Genomic DNA, 24263 nt, shown 5'->3' with positions numbered 1-24263 from the left:
CACATACTCAGACCATGACACACACATAAACATGCAGCAAGCCTGCCCTATTAGCAGGTCGATAGCTTAACCATTTGCATTCAGAGTTACTTACACTAAGCACTGTAATCTCTCACACTCGTTGCCACCCTCTATCTCTGCGCATTTCCTCTCTTAAATGTGCATTAGTTTGTTTTGTAGTTTGTGTCCTCTGTGATACTGATGCTGAATAATTACCCGGGTGAGTAGGCTAAATGGATTGTCCCCGACCTCGCCATCATACCCTTGGGGCCTGCGTTAACATCAGCATCAACCTCACACAATCATACACAGGCACACGCTATGCCCATAAACACACATGAAGGCAGGCCAGGGGTCTGAATTATATAACGAAAAAAGCACCCAGAAAGCAAAGGCCATATAATCCTAGCGAGCGATGTGAACATGAATAATTTTATACGGGCAACGCAGTGTCATTGGTTAGAGAAACAACCCTGCTGACAGTTACCATCAAGTAGACTGTGCTTTACTGGTTTCTTTGTTTTCTCTTGTGGACTCCAAGGGGCTAATTAGTGCCCTTTCTTGTTTTATTCTGTTTTTATTCATTTATTTTGATGCATGTATACTTGGACAAAAACTTACCAGCCTTCATAAAAGCCATCATGGCCTTGAGGTTATTCTGTACTGTGACGATGAGCTCTCGAATATCAGTTTTTCTGGGTCAGACTACTGGGTATTACTAATAAGAACGTTGTTGAACTAGACAGAGAACAAGTTCTATAATAGGGCCAAACAGCATGCCAATAAGACGATATTATTGGCATTAATGTTTGCAGATAAATAAAAAGCATTGGCAGTATATAAATGGTTTATAGCCCCAGTGGGTGCATTTAAAAAAATAACTGCAGTCACTCTATAGCTGCTGCTACTGTCATTTGTTTAACCTCTCACCTGTCCTTGAAACAACTTTTTAATAACCAAGTTTGAGTGATTCATTTCTTGTTATGTTATATGTTTAGGTGAAAACTGCAAAATAAGTAATATATTATTTACAGACAAACAGATATTCAAGTAATGTAAGTACAGTAACAAGAGAGTAAATAAAAACCCATATCAGTGCTACAGCATGAAGTTGTTGGTGTTGTTGGTGTGTTATACTGTTGCTGGGTTCCATGGAAACTAACAAAAAAATGAAAAGAAAAGCCAAAACCAAGCACTAATATAAATAATATATCTATTATAAATATTATAGGCAAAAAGAAACACAACACTTTTGAAGTAGTTGCTGCATCCGCCGCTACATTGGAATTGTACTACTTCAAAGAAAACACTGTCAACTTCTGCTTTTATACTGTTATTTGGAGATGGCACTGTCCGGTTGTTTTTCTTTGTTTCTCATGCAGATTATCATCTAATTTACATTTGTATATTAATTACATGAATATAGAGTAATGAAACTGACAGCTTAACGGAATATTATTGACTGTTTCAAAATACAGTGCAGCTGTTTCAGATGCTTTTCAAATTACTGTACATATTAAATTACTGTACTGTGTATAATTCAAATACACTATAATATAGTACTGTATATAAAACATAGCTTACTGTAGTTCATACTATAATAAGGCTATAGCCTAAACACTATTGTGCTGTTACAAATACAGTCTGAGGTGCAGATAAGCTACTAATGGTGCTATCAGACCAAAAGTGAAGTGAATGTTGGGGGCGGTGGGTTTACGTACAAAGTTAATGCAAAGACACGTGGATCCACGATTCTCTGTCGGGCGGCAAGAAGCGACGCAAAGGGGGCGGAGCCGGCCACGTGAAGGCAAGAAAGCGAGAGAGTCACGATAGCCTATCAGCGTTGAGATTGTCCATACGTCACAGACGGCTTCAGAGCGTTGTGTGGAGAGGGCTAGGCAGAGCGGAAGATTGAAAATCTGCTGGCCGGCGGAGAGTTGCTAAAATTGGGGGGAGAGGAGCAGGGAGCAGTGCTGCAGCTTTTGGATACCCATAGTTGGACTGGATTATGCTCTGACAACTTCGCCGTTTGATTGCGGGAGGAGCTCGGAGTAAACTGCTTTTTATTAAATTAGGTTTTTACTTTAGTTTTTGTGATTACAACGTTGATTTATCTTCACTGGAGCTTCTCAGCAGCTATCTTTCGTGCACATCCGGTTCCACTGTTGTTGTTAGCGTCGTTAGCTCTGTTGGACTACTACTTCATATTTATATAAAAAACTGACAAAACTGGACATTGCTGGGAGAAAAGAAAGCAAGGAAGTTGAACCTGGTGAGTTCAGAAAACATGTGTCTGTAACTTTATTCCATGTATTGTATTGTATTATACTTTACTGTGAACAAGTTAGCATAGCGTAGCCTTCATCGAGTCGAACTTCATTCAGAAAACAAACATTTTAGAAGTTGTTGTCCTGCTGTCTTGCTGACAGACCTGATAAAGCATGAATTCATATGTTTGACAAATCTGCATCATATTGTAATTATTTTGGCATCAGTTTAATCTGTTTATTGCTATTTAATCACAGAAAAATGTTTACTTTGGGTTCATACAGCTATAGTAATGGCTAGTTGTGTTTATTAACGTTATCGCGTTGTGTGTGAACACTTGGCAGATGTCCAGCGATAAAACCCCCACGGGGAAAGCATTGCATGAATTAAATTCGCGTTTGGTCTGAATGCCGCATAAGCCTCAGCTTGGCAGTGGTTTCAGTGCATTTCTAAATTTGAAGAGAAAGGCAAGATGAGCAGATTAAAGCAGTTTATGATTAAACACCAAAATAAGGTAGAGACAATTAAGTACAATTAAAATATTTTGGAGATACTTGGCCAGAGACTTTTAACATGTCCTTTTTTGAAAGCATTCTTACTTTACTTCACAGTACTGTTTAACTTTTAAAACTTGATTAGAAATTACCTACTATATGAGTGCAGGCAAACAGTCACCATTGGGAACAGCATGCCATCATCACAATTGACGTATTTTTACACAGCTGTAGGTCTGGAGAAACCAATTGAGCTCCTGTCTGCTGACAGCCGTATGTTCATTCTTTAATTTTCACTATTTTTTCAAACTAGCCATTCGTATTTTAGGAGTTCTTGAGTCAGGAACCAAATTGGGGATCTAATGTTCATCTGGTTTAGTTCTGTCTCTTGGCCACTTGTGTCCCTGTCTACTAGCCAGCTAAGTGCATTGGCTTAATTGCAGCATGCTGTAAACTGTGAACATGTTCTGCCAAGTTTGTCTAGTTATATCTCTGCTGTTATCATCCTGTACATGTCCAATTACAGCAGCTGGTCTGAGTGGAGTCTCAAATAACCTGCAGCTGACTGCATGAAGCAGATGCACAGTACAGATAAGGAGCGCTGGCAGATAGATGCATCCAGCTGTTTAAAGAATAAAGAAATCTGTTGTTGTTTTATGATGACACATTCCTAATGCCAAACATCACACACACACACACACACACACACACACACACCCATACGCAAAAAGACGTAGATACACATACACAGTTTTCATGGATGATTCTTTGGTGAGAGCTAATCCCTTGCCGCTGTCAGCCGTGCTTTCGTCTCCTCCGGAAAGCTCCTTACACAAGCCAAAGCTCATCCTGAGTGTGAAAGAACACACACACAACCCCAAAAAAATACTTATATACACATACACACACTTAAAGTTAGGGTGGGGAGATCTCACGTCACTTTGGCAAAGCCTTGTCCACCCTGTAAACAACCCAGAGATATGAATGGAACAATCTCTAGCCTCTTTTCCATAAATACCTGCACACGTTTCTACATTTACACACATGCACGCACTATATACACAAATACACACACATATAAAACACATTTATGCAGCACAACACTCCATTATCACAAAGCTTGTTCTTAAAGGAAGTAGACTTGTTAAAAACATTTGTACTCATGCCATGTGCTGCATAAATAAACCAACACTAACGTGCATACACACTTGTGTCACTAACTTTGCCCTACACGTAATTCTAACCCTTACCCTAAAACCAAGTCCTAACCAAGTCAAACCCCACAAAGCTGGGTCTGACAAGTAAAGTCTGCTCCCGGGTTTTTGGACCACACAAATATATTAAAACAAGCCCCCCTGGCTGGCTGTGTGTGTGTGTGTGTTTACTCTCCCATGTCAGCTGAAATGTGACATTTCCAAAATACAATGTGATAGGGACATTATTTGCTATCATATCATGCTACCATACAGCTCTGTGTTGCAAAGGCTAAAATGTAATGCACATTGATATAGGAATGGGAATGTTATGTGTATGTGAGTGGGAGAGACTTTGCCTAAAGCTGTTTGTAACACACATTCATGTGCCTGTTTTGTGTTTCACCTGAGTGACTGGGTGAAGTGAGGTCGATGAGGCGAAACCTCTTGTCTTGTTCTATGTTTCCCAGAGGATCAATACAGCAGCACAACAGAGCTGACAAGACTTATTTCTGGGACCAGTGTTCACTCTCACAAATTTAACAGAATTCAACACGTTGATGAGTTTGCAGGCGCTCAGGGCTGTCGCACTGTAAAATCACTTGTGCTGCGAGGGCTCTCTCATGGACTCTGGAAGTCTGCAATCCTGCAGACACTGCTTAAGGGAAAATACACACACCCCAAAGCATTGTAGCATTAAAAATATAGATTGGAAATTGCCAAATATGATGTGGTCAAACAAAATGACTATTCTGGTATTAAACTACATAAATACATATGAAATACCAGTCTCACATCATCAGCCAAGAAATGCCTCACCTTGAAATTGAGCTCTTAAGGAAAGAACTCCTGAGACTGGTCTGTGAGACTTCAGTGTTGAGAGGTTAAACACTGAGCTTTGGTCGTAATGTTTTTTCCAACTTGACCACTGCCTCACAATCCTGCTCTCCTGTCTTTTCAGTAACGATTTAATTATCCATCTTTTACCCACAGAGGCATCATGAGGTCTCTTACCTTACCTTACTTGAACTTCTCAGAAAAATGTCACTAAACACTGATTGTGCTACAAAATGTCAGTAGTATGTCCCTTCTAGGGGTCAACCAATAATCGACCTGGCTGATTATTGTGGCCAATATTCAGCATTTTTCCAATAATCTGCATAGGCCATTTCAAAATCAGATAGCCGATATAATTAATTAATAAAAAAATGAGCTCCTTTGGCTCTGATGAAGCCGCCTCTCTCTGTCTGCAGCTACTACTCTCTGGCCTCGACCAATGTCCCGCCCACAATACTAACTGATTGGTTACAAGTCACAAGTAAAAGCTTATTAACACTGAATATAGTGTGGAAATAGCCAAGAGAACGAGCGAGCCATCACGCTGCAGTCCCTCCCCTCCTCTTTCAGCAGAGCTCCGCAGAGACACACATGGAGCGAAGCCAGCGGAGATCAGTATAGATCACATAAGTTACTGTAAGTAAGTGTAGCAAAACCAGCAATACAAGTAAAAGTCTGTTACTGCATCAGTACAATAAGCAGAAATGTGTACAAAGCGATGTTTTAATCTTCTCTGTCTCATCCACCGCAGCTGTGTTTTGGTTTTACACAAGCACACGTGCTAGCTCTGCTAATAACTAGTTTGTTATAAATAAGCAAAAACAAAATCTCTCTGTCTGTAGCCAGTTTAGCTTAGATGCTACGTACCTTAAAATTTAGCAAATCCTTGTAAACTCAGCTGCTTGTTGAGAGAAACCAGCTCCTTTCTACCAGCAACGGCAGGGACGAGGAGGTAGGACTACTGATTGATGTCTGCTCTCTCCATTCTAAACTTCACTCAGTATTTTGATGTCAGGGATAGAGTTTATTTTATTTGTTACATTTGTTTCCAGTGAGATACTGATTTTATAAAGTGACTTCGCTGCTGTAAACTTTACTTTTGTTGCTGCTCTGAAAACAGTTAGTTATAATAAAATATTAAATTCAGTTACTCTTCTGAAATTATTATTTTTTTAAATCATATATTTTTTTTAAATATATATTATTTATTAAGTAATGAAAAACCAATAAGAGTATAGATAATAATCAGAACCAATAAATAGCATCAATAAATATATCAATAAAATCCTAACAATATAAAATAAATGCAAAATAAATGGCAGCAGGTAAAGTTTATGTTTATGATCATTTATTCAGTCACTCATTGTTGACAAGTCAATCTATGGGATGGATCTCTAATTCATTTAATTTACTATTCAAAAAAATTAAACATGACAATTAACTGTAATTTAGTTATTTATATATTGTATTACATAAGTTTTGTGTTGTTTTAAATTTTGACACCAAGATTAAAAATTTTACAGCAAATGAATATCGGTTCCAAATATCGGTCATCGGTCTAATTGGTTACAAATAATTGGCATCGGGAAGAAAATATCGGTTGATCCCTAGTCCCCTCCTTCTGTTGATATCCCTGTAAGCGTTCCTGAGTAAATTCCACTGCTGTGAAATAAGAACGAAGCCAGCTCTGCACACTTCTCCACCAAACTTCTGCCACTTAAGCCCACTTCCTGTAAGCCTGTCCGATAAAGTAGATGAGACACTTTCTTCCCCTCTATTCAGTGACCTATCAGTCCTACCACTGTAAATCTCCCTGGTGCCTCTCTCTCAGTCTGTCTCTCACTGCCCTCTATCCGTCGATGCCCTGTCAATCCATCCTCTCCTTCCAAAGCAGTAAAGCCCTGCAGCTGTCAGCAACACTGGGTTCACCTCGTTGTACACTCCAGATCTGCTCCTTATCTCCCTGGCTCCACCTTTCAGTTCAATTTGAGGAGATTTTTGCTGCAGTTTTGTTTTACATTCTCCTGCTCTTTGCACCTTTCTGTCTCCAGTTCATCCTGTTTTTGTCTGTATTGCTACTTCTCCATGTCCATCTATCTGTCCTTATCAGTTTTATCTCAGTCTTTTGGTATCTCTAAGCCCTTTTGATTGCGTTTGCCTTTGTCGAACGAAATTTGTCTTTTTGTCTCTCTGCATCTGTCTTTCCATTTGTCTCTCTGTGTCTGTGGTGCATACGGTCTCTCTTGTCTATCAGTCTTGCTTACTCTCTCTGCCTCTCTCATAAAAATGACTCTTTCAGTGTGTCTGCCCTCTTTTCCGCTTAAGACAGTAAAACTGACAGAAAGAGAGAGTTATGAGCAACCATTTTCCTGTGATTTACAGCCTCTGTGCAGAGATATTATACATCCCAACAATCACATTTTTTAGGAGTTTAGCTGACGTTTTTCTTACAGGCTGACTTAGAGTGAGGGAAGAGCTGTATTAGACTTTCAGTGTCTTGCTTGGCATGCAGTAGTTAATGGACATTGCCTTCTGCAAAAATCTATTATGTGACCTTATGTAGACCCTGTCTTTACAAAAAAAAACAAACACATTTTCCACTAACACCATCTCTTTCCAAATATAATGATGCAGTTACTAATGGTAATTCACAGACCTTGTCCTGAATTTTTGCTGCCAACTTTGTATTAATCGACACCTGCCAAATGTCTGTCTGTGCTAAGAAAGAAAGAAAATTCAGTTTCTGTGTGGTACATCAAGTAACCTTTCAATTCTGTTTGAAATGTTTGAATGCAATTTGCTTTGACCTCTATAAACCACATTCCAGTTAAGTTTTGTTGTACTGTTGTGAGCTGCTATCTCCACACTTGAGCATATCACACTGAAGCTCACTGAATGGACAGATAGCACTCTGGGTAAGAAAAGAGTTTGTTAAATACGTTTGACTGTTGGCTTTTGGAAACTTTCCTAATGCCAACATTAGGAAACTTTTGTTTCAGTTTGTTGAAAATAACTCTTATATTAAGTTTCTTAATATAAGAGTTATTTGCTTCTTTAAACAAACCGTTTTAAATAGAGCACTGCCTGTCAAAGAATGCATATTAACAAGTTAATTCGTCTATTATTGAGTCCCACAAATGTTCTTAAAACTAAATCTACCAATGAAGGAGGAGATTTGTTGACACATTTCTAATACAAATGAACTTGTTTCAAGAATGTATTTTTCTTGCTATCTTTCAAGATATTGATCTTAATTTCTAGAAGATTTGTGCTGGGTACAGATCCATTTATTAACCAATTGGCTGCATTTTCTTCATGTTTTACAAACACTAACTCTTAAAACTGACTATACAGAGTGTCTTGTTATGATGGGAGCTTTTGCAGTGTGTGATTTAAAAGTACTGTACAGACAGGAGAAAAATATAATTATAACAAGTGTCCAAATATAGCACGTACGCAGTATATGTAGCTAAGAGAGCATACATGATGATTCCCATAGTAAATAATAGAGGCCTTCTACTCTTTATGGTGACCAGTGGATATAAGCCTTTGGAATTTACCCTTGGCTAAAAGAAAATCTATCTTATTATTTTATTTTCTGTTTTTGTCTCCTTCCGTCTCTGCCTTTCTCATCCTTATTATCACCGTTGTTTTTCTCACTACACCCACCACTCTCTGTCTAAGAGTTCTTCTTACTCAACCTGTTTGTGCAGTTAAATTCAGGACAGATTTTTTTTTTTACCTTTGTAGCTTTATCTTTCATGTGAATGCACACCCACAATGACAGTGGCAACATCTGCATAGTGTGACATCATATGCATCACCTTTATAGGGCAGGACAAGAAAAGTGCTTCAGTTCAAGAGTCTTTATACGCCCCCGCAGGCGTATAGCCTCCTCCTGACTGCATGACATTGCCTCCCTTATCTCTGTCAGTCAGCATGCCAGTGTCTTTGTGTGTCTTTATAGTCTCAATGCAATTAACTGCATAAACGGGGATAACGGCTCACACTTTCCTTAAAGATATTTATGCTGTTGCAGACCTTTAGAGAAGTTCAGACCCTGTCTACATCTACACATATCTGGCTGCATGAAGTGAGCGTTATTGTCTTGTTTTGAAAAGTTACAACACACTGTCTCCCTTCTTAGGGTTTGACCGACCGTCTGTCCAGCCATCCAAAATGCTAAGTTGTTGTACTCACTTGTTCTGGTGCTTGGAGCCCTGGAGGTGTGCGTGGTACTGCTCTATGGAGTTGAGGACCACACTGCAGACACTGCAGGAGTAACTACTGCGCAGCCCTGGAGAGACACAAATACAGGTACAGCGGGTTACTGTGAGGGCACATTCAATGAGTGTGGCTCATAAAAGTTCTTAAAAGCCGTCATCATAATCAGCTGGATCGTCAGCAGCAATAGCAGTGAGGCCAACATGAGAAGTAATACAAATTTCAACTGACACCAAATAACTGTCTTATCTTTATATTCAGCGTACGCAGGGTAATTTTCCTAATTAGAGTGCATCTGGAAAAAGATTTGATTAGACGAGTTAGCCAGTTACATTTTTAGATCTGTAGATCACTGCCTTCTTCTTGCCCGTGTGTGTATGTAGGTGCCTTTTGAAACTTGAACAGGGTGAGAAGAATCAGGACACTAGGGTTAAGAAAAGAACAGTGCGTGTTTAGTACTGCGTATGGCTGCGCGTGCATGCACAGTTGTATTGTGTTGGTGAATGCGTGCTTGAGATGGTGCGGCTCAGACACAGATGTGAACTAATTAGAGGGTTTGCAGGTGGTCGAGATGAACACCCCAAAATAGATGGATGACGATGGAGAAACTGACAGAGTGGGGAGAAGAGAGGTTGTGCGTGTGCGTGTGTGTGTGTGGGTGGTGGTGGTGGTGGTGGTGGGGGGGGTGTTGAAGGAGAGGAGATGGAGACATTGTAAGGATAATGACTTTTCACACTGCAGCACTGATGTAAAATGCATACTGGGGTTTAATGACCACAGGAAAAAACATGACGTGTATCCATCTCCAAAAAATACCACATACAGTATGATTTTGAAATGTTATTTCTTTGACGAGGATGAGGACAGGGCAATCAGCGACATGATATAATTGCCTGTGTATTCTCTGTCAGAGATGGAGTGGACATAATAAAGTGCTATTTTTGTTTTCTCAGACTTTGCACACCGCAGAGCCGTCACTGCAGATCTTTACTCAGATCAGAGATGAGCAACCTTGGCGTTGCAGGGCTGTACGACAAAACAGTGAACGATGAAGAGCTTGAAGCTTTTCCCTTTATCCTGCCCCCCCCCCCCCTTTTGTCTGTGCCTTTTTGATAATCAACGTGTCATTCTGGGTTTGGTAAATAAAATCAGGGATGCTCGCTTGTGTGTGGGTGCCCTTTTCTCTGCTGTCATCACTGTCCTTGAGATTTATGAGTTGTCTGTGTATTCCATCACCTTTTGACCTTCTCTGGCGGTAATTGCTGAAGTATGTTGGGGGATGACATTGTAATATAGTTAGGAATGGTGGGAGGTCATTTATACCGGGCTACAGCTGCATAATGTGGCATATCTACTCCCTGTTGCCTCAGAGTCGCTCTGTCTGTTTCAGGGGTGATTAAGGACAAACAGTCATTTACAAGAAAGCCACGACTGAATTAGTTGCCTGGAGTAAGCGCTGCTTTGGCTTAAATGTTGATATTTTGCATCTATTAGAAGCAAATAACTAAGTCTGTGTGCGTGAAGGAGAAAAAAAAAGAAAGATAGTGCATCCTCTTCTGCCAAAATGTCGTTACTTTTGTTCTCTCTTAATGAAAAGGCTATTAATTGGAGAAGAGATAATTTGGAAGAGAAAGGAACGATAAGTCTCTCAATTTCCTTTCCTTTCTTTTCCCCGTAATTCTATACTGCCATAAGGATTACACAAAGAGGTCTTTTCTTATATACACGATTAAATGTCTTTTATGTTCGTGTGTGTGTGTGTATGTGTGCTCACACATAAAGCCAGTTTCCCTGCTTTTAGCCTGATTGATGTCACCTCCCCACTGCCTGGCCGAGTACCACTGATGTACAATGTGCTGCAGTTTCTGTCTGTGCCAGAAAATGGGCATGTCTTTTGAACACAAACACACACACACACACACACACACACACACACATACATACTGTGTTTTGGTTAATAAAACAGTTCTGGCATAAGACAACACTTTGCCCTAATCCATGTTAATTACATGCAGGGAAAGAGTGTGTGCAGCACGAGTGACAGCACGCAGGGTTCTGAATGTGTTTTTTTTGTGAGCATGAGCAGTATTTGTGAGGGTGTTCTAAGCCTTGTTAATTACACAAGAAGATATGCCAGGGAGAGAGAAAAGAGGGGGTGAGATGAGCTGAGGCAGTGGGTGTGGAGCTGTTTGTTGCTGTCATTTTGAGTCTTCTGGCATTGCTGGAACCCCTGGTATAGAGACGCCTGAATGCTTGTCAAAAAAGTAAGAAGCCACGTTCTATGCATAGAAAATTGATAAAATTACTGTCTTTGTAAGAGCATTGTTGCAAAAATATTTAACATCTGATATATTTTAACTTAGCCTCAGCTCAAGCAACATTAATAGCATATTTGGAGCATAATGGCTTGTTCCATTATGATGCTCAGCTCTAACTGCAGCTTCTCTTTTATTTGAGTCTCAGGTCAGCTCAGTGGTCAGCGCTGATTAATTAAATCTAGTATTGCATAAATGTTGTTGGTTAAATAGTGGGATGGTTTTTTTGAGATGCAGAAGGAGGAAATGAGCCTTATGCACTCTGTGCAAGCTCTGCTGAACATTAGTTACATATGAATCATTTCCAAGTAGAGTTTCTCCATTTTCCGCTTCAATCCTGCGGGACCGACTGCAACTGAGAATCTCACTGTATGGTATTCATCTGTAATTGTATTCACTGTGGAGGTAGGATAATAGTTTACAGAACTCTTACTACCCCAGAGCCTTTGTGCTGTGGTGCACCATTAGTTTACCATGCGCTTTGCAAGATTAAAAGGGAACTGGATCCAAAAAGCAGCCCATTGAGATGCAATCAAAACCAACAGTCTGCTGCAAAGGCTTGACAGTATGTCTCACAGGAATATATCACAAATACTGTAGCAGAGAGGGGTTGAGCATCGGGTGAGAGTCAGATTGAATCCAAGTGGAATTTTACCAAGCCACAAACTTTGAAGGACTTATAGAGAGACTAATTAGTTTTGCAGCAAACGTGACAGTAATTGAAAAGACCATCTGTTTTAGACAAAAAATGGTCATGCACAGGAAAGAAATTGTATTTCTGGGCTATTGCTTTTGAATGAAATGACCAGATTCTTTTACATTTTTCAGGTCAACGCTACACCTCATTAGTTTGTGTTGTTTGCTCTCTGTCTCATCTTAACCAATGAATAATTCATAAAGGTAGTTTATAAGAATGTATTGATATTCAGGCTGAGTTTTGTTTGAACATGTTCGACATCAGTGCCAATATGATACCAGAGTTATGGACTGATATCAAAATCTTTCAATAAACTTTTTCTAGAACTTAGTTTGGAAAAAAATATACTCCTATATGCTTTAACCATTAACCATTTTTCACTTAACAAAATATGCCAAAATGTTTATTTAATTCCTCCTAATGCAAGTTGTCTACCTAAACTTAAAGATAATGGAAGTAAATGAATCTTTTTATTTTAAATAATATATAAATATATAAATAATATTTTAAATGAATCTTTTTATTTTAATTATGGATTGTTATTGCTGGTTCAGTGTTTCCCATTAATTAATGAGACCATGGCGGTCTCTAATTTGCTCCGCCATAGTTTCAGAATGAACCGAAAATATTTTTACACATCTCATAATAACATTTCAGACCTCTAAAGTTGTGTTTTTTGTGTTTTGGGCGCTGCTCCGCGCTGCTGTGAGCTTGCACACTCACACACTTTGGCATCCGACTCAAGACTTTTCTACGGTAACGTTAACTGTTTCTGTCACTTGTCTGTGAGAAGGCGATTAAGCTAGCCGCGCCTAAATTTGAAGTGCACACGTATTCAAGCCTTTATGGTAAGTGAAAGGGCCCAGAGCGAGCTGACAGGCAGGTTAGCGACTTTATCCTGTCATTTTCTCTCTTTACAAAGACAAGTGTTGTCTACCTGAAGAGAGGCTGTGAAGTCTTCATGTTACGCGATACGAAAACCACATACAACATTATTTATCAAACTGGGTCGGACTTGATGAATTTAGCGCAAGTAGAGGATACACATGTGACGACGTCCGGTTTTCAAATAAGGTGTTTATACAGGATGAAAATAAGATTAATTGGATTATATTCACAGAAAGTATAAAACATATTACATGTGTCCAGTAAAAGTAAAAAAAAAACAATAAAATGTTAGGGGCAGGAGTGGGAAACACTGAGGTTTAATATTAGCGTTGTAAGAAAAACTAAATCATGTATAGAAATTGTGTATATGTATCTACAATGCCTACAGTATATCTTGTTTATGTGTGCATGTATGTAAGCTTGCTTGTGTGACTGTGTCACAGTGTGCGCTGTTTCATGGGAGAGGTCAGCTCTGCCTCCCAACTCAAGCACAGTCATCAATTACACAGAAATTTTCTCTGCCTTGGTACTTCACCCTCTCTTTCACACACACAAATAAACGCACACACCCACACACACAGATACGCGGACACACACACTCCAGTCCTAGACGCTTATCTCACTGCGTCTAATACTCTACTGAGTCTCTAGAGAGAAGAAACAATGCGCTGCCGCTGTCTAGAGGGGTTTCTACCCGGGTCGTGATTTATGTAAAGACACAGTTGAGTCAGCCAGGCTCCATCCCTCATCAGTAGCCACCCCCACTGCAACTCCCGTGTCCACCTCTGTAATCCATCTCCAAGGGTTTTGTCTGGCACCTAGCGTGGAAAATAACGACATTCTCCCCTGTGCCATGTCTGTGCAATTACACCAGAAAAATCCTAGAGTAAGAAGCAGATATAAATGTCATAGGGATTGTGTGATATGTTTTGGTTGTGAGAGTGTGAAAGGGGGGGGGGGGGGGCAGGAGAGAATATACAAGTACAAGTAAAGGTCAGTATCATCAATAGGACACAACCAGACAATACAGCAAGGAAGGCTTTGTAGCTATAGTTTGGAGAGAGAGAGAGAGAATATTGGTGTGTAAATAATTCACCTGTGCCTCGTGGGGAGCTAATGAGGATGACAGATGAGACATGACGAGAGATTAGAGCCCCTAGTGGTGTACGCACACACATTTTCACACAAAACAACCACAGCAACAACAAACAAGTACACAAGACAGAGTGTAGGGGGTGGGAAAAAATATACAAAGAATGTAAAGAGAAAACAGTTCCTCAAAGGGAAAAGAAAGGACAAAAGGGCAGAGATGAATCTGTACTTGGCTGAGAACATATCCCCCCTTCCCCCTCCTCCCACTCTCTTAGCTCAGCTGCCGCCTCGCGCCGACCCTCCCTCTGAGATTACACCCGGCACACCTGTGACTTCACACCTGAAGTGGTGATAAAAGCCAATCAGATGTGAGAATCTTGCACCAATGGAAATGTGTCTAGCTGCAGAACAAACGATTCCTGACAATGGAGTCGCACTGTGATGTACAAAGTGTTTCAGACTAAAGGCAGTGGAACAAACACTTGATTGATGGCACGTATAATAGACCACGTCAGCAGCGAGCTCACTTAGAAATCTTAGACCAGTTCATTGCCCTTGATAACAAAACGGGTAATAGATTTTGCAGTGGAGCGTCACTCCTCACTGAGTGCAAATATAGGGGATCCATCAAACGGAAAATCTGACTTTTATATATGTCTATTATATATTTACAATGTGTTCTGTAGTTACGTGCTGAGATTTGGTGTCAAAATCCTCCCCCCCAAAAACAAATCAGCTGAGGTTGTGGGATCTGGGTCACAGCGTGTGGATGGAGGACGATATCCAACATGACACCTCTTAAAGCCTCTGAGCCAGTGTAGGCGGCAACATGACTCATGCTTTTAATATGATTGGCTTCCTGAGATGATGGTTTGTGTCATGGCACCTGGAGCACAAAGCGAAAGGCATGGCTTCGGCTCACGGAGGATTTGCGCGTGTGTGTGGCAGTGTGCCGTGTATGTAGTACGAGTGCGTCAAACTCGTAATGCGTGTGCGGTAGAGGTGTTGTGCGGCACTCGTGTGCGTGTTGAGCTGCGTGCTGCAGTAGGATGATGGATGATATCGCTCATAGGAACCAGAAAAGGGAACGCACTTTCTCTGCCAAATACTATTAATAATTTCATTAGAATGTGTGTGAGCATGTGACCTCTTACTGCTATGTTTGTGCGTGGAAGTGTTTATGTGGGTGAGGGGAGGAATTAAGGGGGAGAGAAAGACACAGAATAGTAATTAATACCCAGGACTCGCTATGGTAACTGTAATTTGATCTTAGTTTTACCAGTTAATAATGTACAGTAAGAAACAATGTAAGTTAAATCATTTACTTAAGTTCCTGATTGAAGCTTCAGTCTGAGTGAGTCGCATGTTTCAACCCTCAGCAGAAATATTAGTGTTTAATGTGTTATTATTAAGCTGCCTGAGCTGCTGCACTGTGTAGTGTATTTTATTTTAAGTATGCTACATGCAGCATGCCAACAGAGGTCCCATTTCTTTTTTTTGACAGTTTTACACTAACAAGTGTGAAAACTATGCTGTAACAAGAGGAGACTGTGACCCCAGACAACCGACATGAAAAGGTTAGACTGTGGTAAACAGATGATGAATACGATGTGACAAAATTTCACTTGGACTGAGATACGCAGTTAATTAGGGAGAGACATAAATTTGCTTGCCATGGTAGATGAGCTAACTCTTTCATTTTATTAGCTTAGAGTCCAAATCTTAAGATTACTTATCCAGTAAGTAAACACCTTTCAAAGAGTGCTCTAGTGATTTAATATTACCATTTATTTCCATAAAGTTGGGGACTGATTAAAAAACCAAAGCTCCAAAGACAATAGCTCCTGCAGTTACAAAAATGTAACTCCATAGTGTCTTTCTGTTGGACAAGACCTGGTAATCCCCCATGTCTGTCAAACTACACGCCCCAGTTTGTAACATAAGCTTTCTAGGAGGAGATATCTGGATAATGATTTGACAAAGCACCTTCAGAGCCACAAATGACATTATACAGCTGTTTTCACAGGCTGACTTCACAGACAGACTTTTAATATATATATATATATGTATATGTGTTGGCTCTCCTACAGAACAAAAAAAACTTTATGATTCTGCATCTAAATGTAAAGGTAATATAAGAAGGTATTCCAACCATCTGTGGGACATCAGTTCTTCTATACTGTATATATAAACAGTGGGTAGAGGGGGTTGATCTATGGGAGACTGATTAAATAGGAACACATATGTGTATATCAAAGAGGCAGGAGAAAGGTCCACATGTATGGTGAATGTGAATAAGCTGAATACGCTGATAGTGCTAATTTTATCTGTAAGTAACTGGTGTCGCTTACCTCAGTATAATATCTGTGAAATGCACACCACATTAAAAGGCATAAGTCCACCCTCACTGCCACAGATCTTGAATGTGATCTCCCCCTTATCGTCTTTCCTCGTACAAAGTCGTAACACCCCTCCTGCCCTTCACTTGTCACTTGTGTCGGGCTTGGGGCCAAGAGGCTGACCTGTGCTCTCCGTGGCATCCAGACTGCCTGCGAGCTGCTCCAGGAGGCGTGCTCTGGCTGCATTCCTGCGGTGTTTCTTGCCCTCGTAGTGCTGCTGGGCCATCAGTGGGTTGTTGAACCAGGCGCCGCACAGGCAGCAGTACTTCCCGGCCTCTCTGCCGCCATTTTCGCCGACCACCGCCATGGGCCAGGGCAGGGCAGGGGGAGGAGGGGGACACGCAGTGGGGTCTGCGGGCACCGGGGTGGAAGGGGACGAATCTGAGGGAAGAGGTGAACAGATAGGAGACAAGAAGTGAGGGACAGGGGGGTATAGAAGGAAAAGAGTGAGGGAGCATATTAACATTGCATATTACATAGTCAAATGCAAATGTGTTATGGCAAAAATGATATGAAAATAAAATATTTTCATGAAATTACATTATCCTAAAAATCTCATGCATTCACATTCACATAGATGCACACACTCTCTCTCGTTCTTCACAGACACAGACAAAAAATATCAACTACATGCTTAGACACACTCACACACACACACACACACACACACACACACACACACACAGACAAACACACACATGCTCTTCGTACTGATCGAGACTGAGAGCAAAGTGCAATAGATTGCTGTCGGCCACATCTGTGGAACATCTATGAGGGTTATGAGGAAGCCATCACTCCAGGGAGCAGTCTGCAAGTGCTAGAAACTGGCATTCTTCCATAGACTTTATAAAAGAAGTGGACATAGCCGCCGGGTCTGAAAAGTGAAACCAATGCAGAAGTGCCTTGAACCTGCATTCTTTCTAATGGTCAGCGGGGGGGGGGGGGACTTCTCATTTCAGTTTATGGTCTCAGTCGCTAGTTTCAAGTCTTCTTCTTCTACAGCATTATGTTCATTTTGTAAATGATGATCCCACTTAGAGAATAATTAATGATGAAGCACTGTAGTCTTTAGGGCAGTGGTTGGCAATAGGCGGCCCGCGGGCCAGGACCGGCCTGCCAGCAATTATATCTGGCCCATGGCCAGATTGCTTTGATAGCAGAAAAATAAAAAATATATAAATTGATAGCGGATGGTGCTGAAATAGATCCAATAGATCTCATTCATGACAGATACAGTTACTCACACAATCACTTCCTCTTAAGTGATTGTGCCTCCAAAATAAAAGCGCTGGAACTTTTTTTGCAGCAATGCTTAATGACAAGTTTATTGAGAGCTTTAACTTTGAAGAGTTCTGAATGACATTCAGAAGAGACTCTGGCCTGCTTGACCCACCTCTGAAAAAGCCATCAGTAATCGTGTGATTGGATTCCATTAAATTTCCTCAGGGAAATGAAAATAAGCGTCCGTAGGTTTATGAATGCGGATCAAATGCCGGGAAGCACACAAACTGCAGCACATGCTTTATTGTGAGCATGTGCAAAAGTGTCCTTAAAATCAATTTGTTTAACAAGGGAGAAAGAAATATCCACAGTTAGTTGGAATCGATCTTAGAACCTTTCCAAATGGGAGTCCCACACAGTACCGACTGAGCTAAACGTACACACAAGTACACAATGATTTGACATAATAAAACTTCGTTCTGGCCCACCATGTAACAGCTTTAAAAAAATTTGGCCCGATGCCAGAGCTATTTGCCGACCCCTGCTTTAGGGTGTGGCTATCTTGTGATTGGCAAGTCACTACCACAGTGACCTGTCCTTCAGGACAGAGGCGTAGCAGTGTTTATCCCTGCCCAGCTCCACCACCCTCTCGTCCAAATATGGTCACTTCTGGTCCAAAAAAAAAGAAGATGGTGACGCTCGAGGCTTCAAAACAGCACTCCACAAACCAATGGGTGACGTCATGATGGCTACGTCCACTTCTTTTATACAGTCTATGCTTTCTGCTGTAATCTCCAGTACTTCAGAATGTTCCTGCTTCATCTTTTTTTTCACCTATATCCTCTTCCCTCATCTTTCCTCCCCTTTCACCCCTCTCCACTCTTCTGTGAGGGAATGAAAAAAAGAGAGAAATGGCAGACTTCCAGGTGACCTGCTACATCATGACATGACACTGGTTACCATGGTGATTGCCCATTAATAGCCAAGAGGCACTGACATGTCCACAGGACATGGTTGTGGCTCACACAGTGAAGACTGCGTATGTGCGTGTGGCGGCATGTGTGTCCGTGTGTGCGCGTAGGTGTTTGGGTGGCGGGTTGAATGTATAACCCTTGCTTTAGAAAAGGCTTGCGTGTGTGCATGTGCGCATGAATGAAGCTCCAGAAGAGGCTGCTTGTGTGTGTAAAGTACAGTACGTGGAACAAATAAATCATCTCTGCACAAACTGTTTATTTGAACACAGGGAGGAGGTGTTAGGTCCACCGCCAAATTGTGTGAGAAAGCTTCTGATGCCAGATGGCGTGTCCAAATGTGCCGATTCGCCATCTACAATGTGTCAATGACTCCCGAGTTATACCGACTATGAGTACACAGACACAATACCGCATGTTTAAACATTTTTTATCGTGAACAAAAGCCCACTCACACATGCTTTTAAGCCGAAATGAGTCACATCACTTCTTTCACAGCAACCATCAGCTCACTGATAACAAAAATGAAGAGCATGCAGGAATTGTTGACCAGTGACCATGAGTGCGAGGTTCGTCAGTTTGTGTGTGCGCCTGTGTTAACTTGACTCTAGCCCCGCAAGCTGATTGGTTGCTCATACCTTGATGTGTCTTCGGGCTCTGTTCACATAGTTACTGTATCTATGGCTGTGTCTCAGCTCATTTCACCAACCACACCCACTCACATTCCCTTCAATTATGTTTGCCTTTGCCACACTATCATCTCACTTACAAAACGCAACCCTGTAACTCTTTTACTGTCATTTTATATTACCGCTATTAATCCCAAAGACGAGGCCATCCTTAAATCTCTGGTGCAGCATTTGGGTGTGTGTGTGTGTGTGTGTTTGTGTGTGGCCGTGCATGAATGAAGCTCCTGAGCTCCGACAGCACTGTGAAACAGCACGTGCTGAGCAGCAACAGGGAGAGATCCTCGGATGCATTCTTCCTCTCCATCCTTTGTTTTCCCACAATTTCTTTTCCCATGACTGCCATCTCTGCACACTGGAGGAGAAGTAAGTGTTTTTCACGCAGTTGGGCGCAGCGAGTGTTTGTGTGTGTGTTCAGGAGGAGGTGGTGGTGGTTTGGAGTGTATGGGGATGTGTGTTGTGTGAAAGAGGAGGCCTCTGCTCTCCACATGACCCTCGCTTTCTCTCTCCTCACTGTGTAGTTTGTGTGCGTGTATGTGACTGAGTGTGTTTCAGTATGTATATTAATGTCCATGTGTCCGTAGATGAAAGTGAATGTCCAGCACAAATATGCAGGCATCAGTCATCCTGCTTCTGAGTGTGTGTGATGATTGTGTGCGCACATGTGTGTTTTTGTGCCAGTGTGCGCGCAAGCCTGTCAGCTCGGCTGTGCATCTTCTGTGGAGCACTCGTCTCGAAGTGATCATGAAGGCTACTTTTGACTTTAATCGCTCCTGAAATCTTCTTCTTCTCTCCCAGGTCCCTCTTCCTCTCTCCTTGCTCTCGTTCTCTTGTTTCTTTTCCTCCAGGTCCCACTGTCACAAAAACCCTGGGAAACGCAATAGCAACGGCTGTATAGAAGTGACACTTTTCCCAAAGTAGGCCAAAGTTTAGCAAAAGTCACTTAGGGGCTTGATTATAACACTCCATTTTGTAGCGATTGCGTGTTTATGGCTCTTTGAATTTTCACTTTGAATCCAATTTGAATCACATTATGTAAAGCTCCCCTGGAGACGACTCACCAGCTCTGACACTTAAAAAAATGCCCATCTTAAACAATCATGAGCAGGAACAAAAATCAGTTTGCGGATGTCTGGATTTGTTAAGGAGATTTTTTTATTAATCATAAGACCTTTGTAAATTAAAGGCTGTCTGTGCGCTTCACCTTCAAAATTTTACTTCTTGGGCCTCTGGCATGTTAGCCTTTCCAGACACTTTTTTCCTGCTCTGATATCCAGGCTAGACATTTTGACTGAAGCATGACTAAAGCTTTCCAAATCCACTTCAGATAAAAATACATGCTTTGAACTAAAAATAGTTCTCATGTCGCAAAAAGTGGCTGTCTGGATTTTGTGGGTGTGTGCGAGCGGAGGTGAGAGTGTTTTACGACCATGTTAATTACCTTGCTCTTCGGTGAGGACGAGCTGTGTTTGCAAACACCAAGATTGGAATCCAATAGAGGTATTGATCAGCTAGGGCTGAAAGGGCTGATCACCAAAGTACGAGTTTATAGTCAGAAGATTGATAGATTGGATTTGTCAGGCCTTCACTTTCAAACCTGACCTGAAGACAGACAGATGAAGACAAGCTTGCTCAAAGAATCAGTTTAATACTCCCTTTGTTTCCCAAAACTCAACTGACACTCTTCTTCTGACTTCTTTAGCTGCTAAATACCTGCTGTGATTGCATTTCAAGTATTGTAAAATACATGGCCCTTTTTGCTAAAATCAAACCCACATAGCGAGACAGGTATGTGAGATACCTGTGTTTGTAGGGCTGGTCATGGCTGTGGGTAGGCTGGGCGGCTCCCCCAGCACAAGGCGGACTCTCTTGGCGTGGGTCTTGCCCTGGTAGTGGGACTGGGCCACAATGGCGGAGGTGAAGAACATGTTACACAAGGTACAGCACTTGTTCCTGTCCACTTCTGTCTCTGCACAGTCCTGCAGCAGGAGAGGAGGGAGAGATGGTAAAAGAGAGGGGTGGATGGGAGAGGGAGAGAGAAAAATGGGTCACGTGGGAGGAGACGGTGAGGGAGGTGAAAAGGAAATTAGAGGTGAAGAAAGGAATGATGTGAAAAGAGAGGCAGGGAGAGGTGAAGGTGAGAAAAGGAGAGGCAGGATGCAGGGGGAAATGAGAAATGGAAAGATATACACTTGGGGCTGACCTCCTTGAGCTTTGTCTCACACACACACACACACACACACACACACACACACACACACACACACACACACACACACACACAAGCAAATAGAGGTCTGATCAAATATTCATCTGTCTCTCTGGGCTGAGACTGTGGCTTGGCCCTTTCACCACTGCTGGTTCATTACTAATGATGAGGGGGAGTTGCTCCCCAAGGGAGAGAGGAAACACCAACAAAAAGACCAACTGCCTGATTGACACAAACACACACATTAACACATGCAAATACACTCAATGACACACATCTGCCAGACACACACACACACACACACACACACACAAACATAGACTTCAAGCAATATTTCTCCTTCTCTCAAGCCTTTGCTGTTTGTTTATGCCCATCAGTATGAACTAAAGGAAAAACTAAAATCTACTGTCAGCTGCATGTCTGGAAGATCCAGTAATTTTTAGAAATGATCCCAAATTGCCAGTAATGATTGATGGAACTGTGGCATTTGCTTGTAAACCTAGCCCTTAACAGGCACAACATTTTTAAAATCTGAGAAATAACCCTAAGCAAACTCTTGGATGAAAAAACTTTTTGGACAAAAACTTTGTAGAACGACATATAATCCAGAAGAGGGGAGTATCAGAGACTGAAGATCTGCATACAGATCTTTTTTCTTTCCCCATACACAAGGTTTAGAAAGACTTTTCTGAGTTTGTTGAAACAGAACGTGACTGGCCTGCACAAAAGCCTGACCTCAACCCCATCCAGCACCTTTGAGATAAATTAGGACAGACTGTGAGGCCTGTCTTATCATCCAACATCGATCCCTGACCTCAGTCATTCACCTATGGCTGAATGGAAGCAAATCCCTGCAGCCAGGTTCCTAAATTTTGTTGACAGCCCTGCCAGAGGAGTGGAGGCTGTTAAAGCAGTATTTTAAGGTCCGTGGTTTTGGAATGAGATCTCATTGTAAACAAATATGGGTGTAATGTTTGGCAACCCACGTACTTAAATATATGAATAAAAAAGAAACAGGCACAGCTTAAAAGAAACAAACATGTTTGAAACAAATATGTTTCAGTGTTTTTTTCGTGTAGCAATATTTCACGCTCTCAGTGCAACCTTTTAAGTGTGACGTTTTCACAACTTTCCCCCAGTTTCTTTCTACTCGCTGCTCACATTGAACCTCCACCTTCTCACTGTCTGTTCATCCAGGCTTTTGTTCTCTCTCTCTGCCTCTTCTGAACTCTCTATTTGTTTGCATGTCTCCTCTATCTCTCCCTCTCTTTCTTTCTTTGTCTTTTCACACCAGCGCTCTCTCTAGTCCAGGTGTGACGTCGAGTTGGAGGAGAGAAACCTCAGTCCTGGGCAAGAGGACAATAATAGAAAAGTGTCTCCGACACCATATCTGAGTGTGTGGGTGAGTACTGTGTGTCTCTGTGGATGCGTGTGTGTGTGTGTGTGTGTGCGTGCGTCTTGTGTCAGCCTTGGTTAGCATCACAGATAGTGGATGTGAGAGTTAAGGACACCTTTACCTTCCAGGCTTAGCTTTGTCTCTCAGCTGTCCCATCTCTCTCTTTCTCTTTTTCTTCTTCTCTCTCTCTTTTTTCTCTCCCTCACTCTCTCCTGCTCTAGCTTTTTGTCTTTTTGCTTTGCCTTCACCCTCAGCCGTTTTCTCTCTCTCTCCCTCTCTGCATCTTCCTCTCCCCCTCTGGGCACCAGTCTCAGTGACTCTGTGTGTTGTGGGATGAAATATTTATCTGTATTGGCAGGCCCTTGCCACCCCCCCTCCCCCCACCGCCTCGCCTATTCTCCTCCCCAGTGCCTGTCCCCGCTGTGATCATGTTAAAGGCTTTCTCTGAACTGTCCCATGCCCCCTCCTCCATCTCCACCAGTAACTCAGTTTCCCTCTCCTTCTCACTTGGTACAAATTCATTTCAGTGTGCCGTATTAGCACATGAAGCATTGTCTCATGTTGCCAAAGGAAGTGTGTGCATATTTGTTTGTGTGTGAGTATTTGTTTGTATGTAAAGTAAAACCAGCTTATCTATATTTATCCCGTGATCTTTATTCATGATAGCATCATGGGAGACCCAGTGCCCAGAACGACAAGTCTCACTTCCTCAAGTTTTTTTTTTTATACCTCTCACTCCATCCATCTCTTACCTACCTTTCCCCCGCTCCCTCATTACCATTTCTCCACATAATGTTCTAGCTCCTCTCTAATGTGTACTTTCTGCTCCTCCTCTCATCTCCTTCCCTATTCATCTTATTGTCCCCCCCTCCCCCTTCCTGCCTACTTTCTTTACTTTCTGCCTCCCTATGGGCAGCGCTGCTGAGATCTTGTTCTACCCAAATCTTGTTGTACCAGGATGAGGAAAATCAACCGCAGTGAGCAAGCCGCTGTCCCACAACTGTGTGTTTTTTGACTTAGGACAAAAAGGCTGAGATGATTCTCTGTGGCAGCCTGCAGTGGTCTCACCTGTCAAAACACACTGAAAAGCAAAAGAGGCAGTCGACAGAGATGGGCCTAAAACATAAAGAAGCCGCTACTTGAAAGAAGAAGGCAAAGCACATTCTGTTGCTCAGTGACAGATGTTACACCAGGGAATTAGTGACAGTGCGGGGAAAGTTTTAAACAATCTCGAGTGTGTGTGGGTGACTGACATGAATAATTGTCAGCTCATTACAGCTGCCACTTTAAACAATAAACAGCATCTCTGACTCACTGTTTTCTTCCATCGTCCGTCTCTGCTGAAATTCATCAACCTTTCTGTTTTTTCTTTT

At 41.8% G+C, this 24263-nt stretch overlaps 1 protein-coding gene and 1 long non-coding RNA gene across 2 annotated transcripts in view; one reads left to right on the top strand and one right to left on the bottom strand.

The window, feature by feature from the left end:
- The window catches only part of LOC123983792, a 68470-nt gene extending 58316 nt beyond the window's left edge, over positions 1–10154 (top strand). Inside the window, exons 2-3 of the long non-coding RNA XR_006828285.1 lie at positions 8940–9109; positions 9970–10154. This is a non-coding gene — a long non-coding RNA (uncharacterized LOC123983792). The remainder of the gene's footprint in view (positions 1–8939; positions 9110–9969) is intronic.
- Positions 1–24263, bottom strand: part of zgc:171482 (zinc finger protein) — a 107204-nt gene that overhangs the window by 3578 nt on the left and 79363 nt on the right. The window contains exons 4-6 of the mRNA XM_046070139.1: positions 21087–21264; positions 16531–16788; positions 8993–9089 (exon numbers count right to left, since the gene is read on the bottom strand). Coding sequence (XP_045926095.1) covers positions 8993–9089; positions 16531–16788; positions 21087–21264 — 533 coding nt within the window. The remainder of the gene's footprint in view (positions 1–8992; positions 9090–16530; positions 16789–21086; positions 21265–24263) is intronic.

The sequence above is a fragment of the Micropterus dolomieu genome, linkage group LG15 (assembly GCF_021292245.1).
Source record: "Micropterus dolomieu isolate WLL.071019.BEF.003 ecotype Adirondacks linkage group LG15, ASM2129224v1, whole genome shotgun sequence".
Taxonomy (NCBI): domain Eukaryota; kingdom Metazoa; phylum Chordata; class Actinopteri; order Centrarchiformes; family Centrarchidae; genus Micropterus; species Micropterus dolomieu.
Note: the sequence above shows the minus strand (reverse complement) of the source record. Positions and strands in the feature narration are given on the sequence as shown.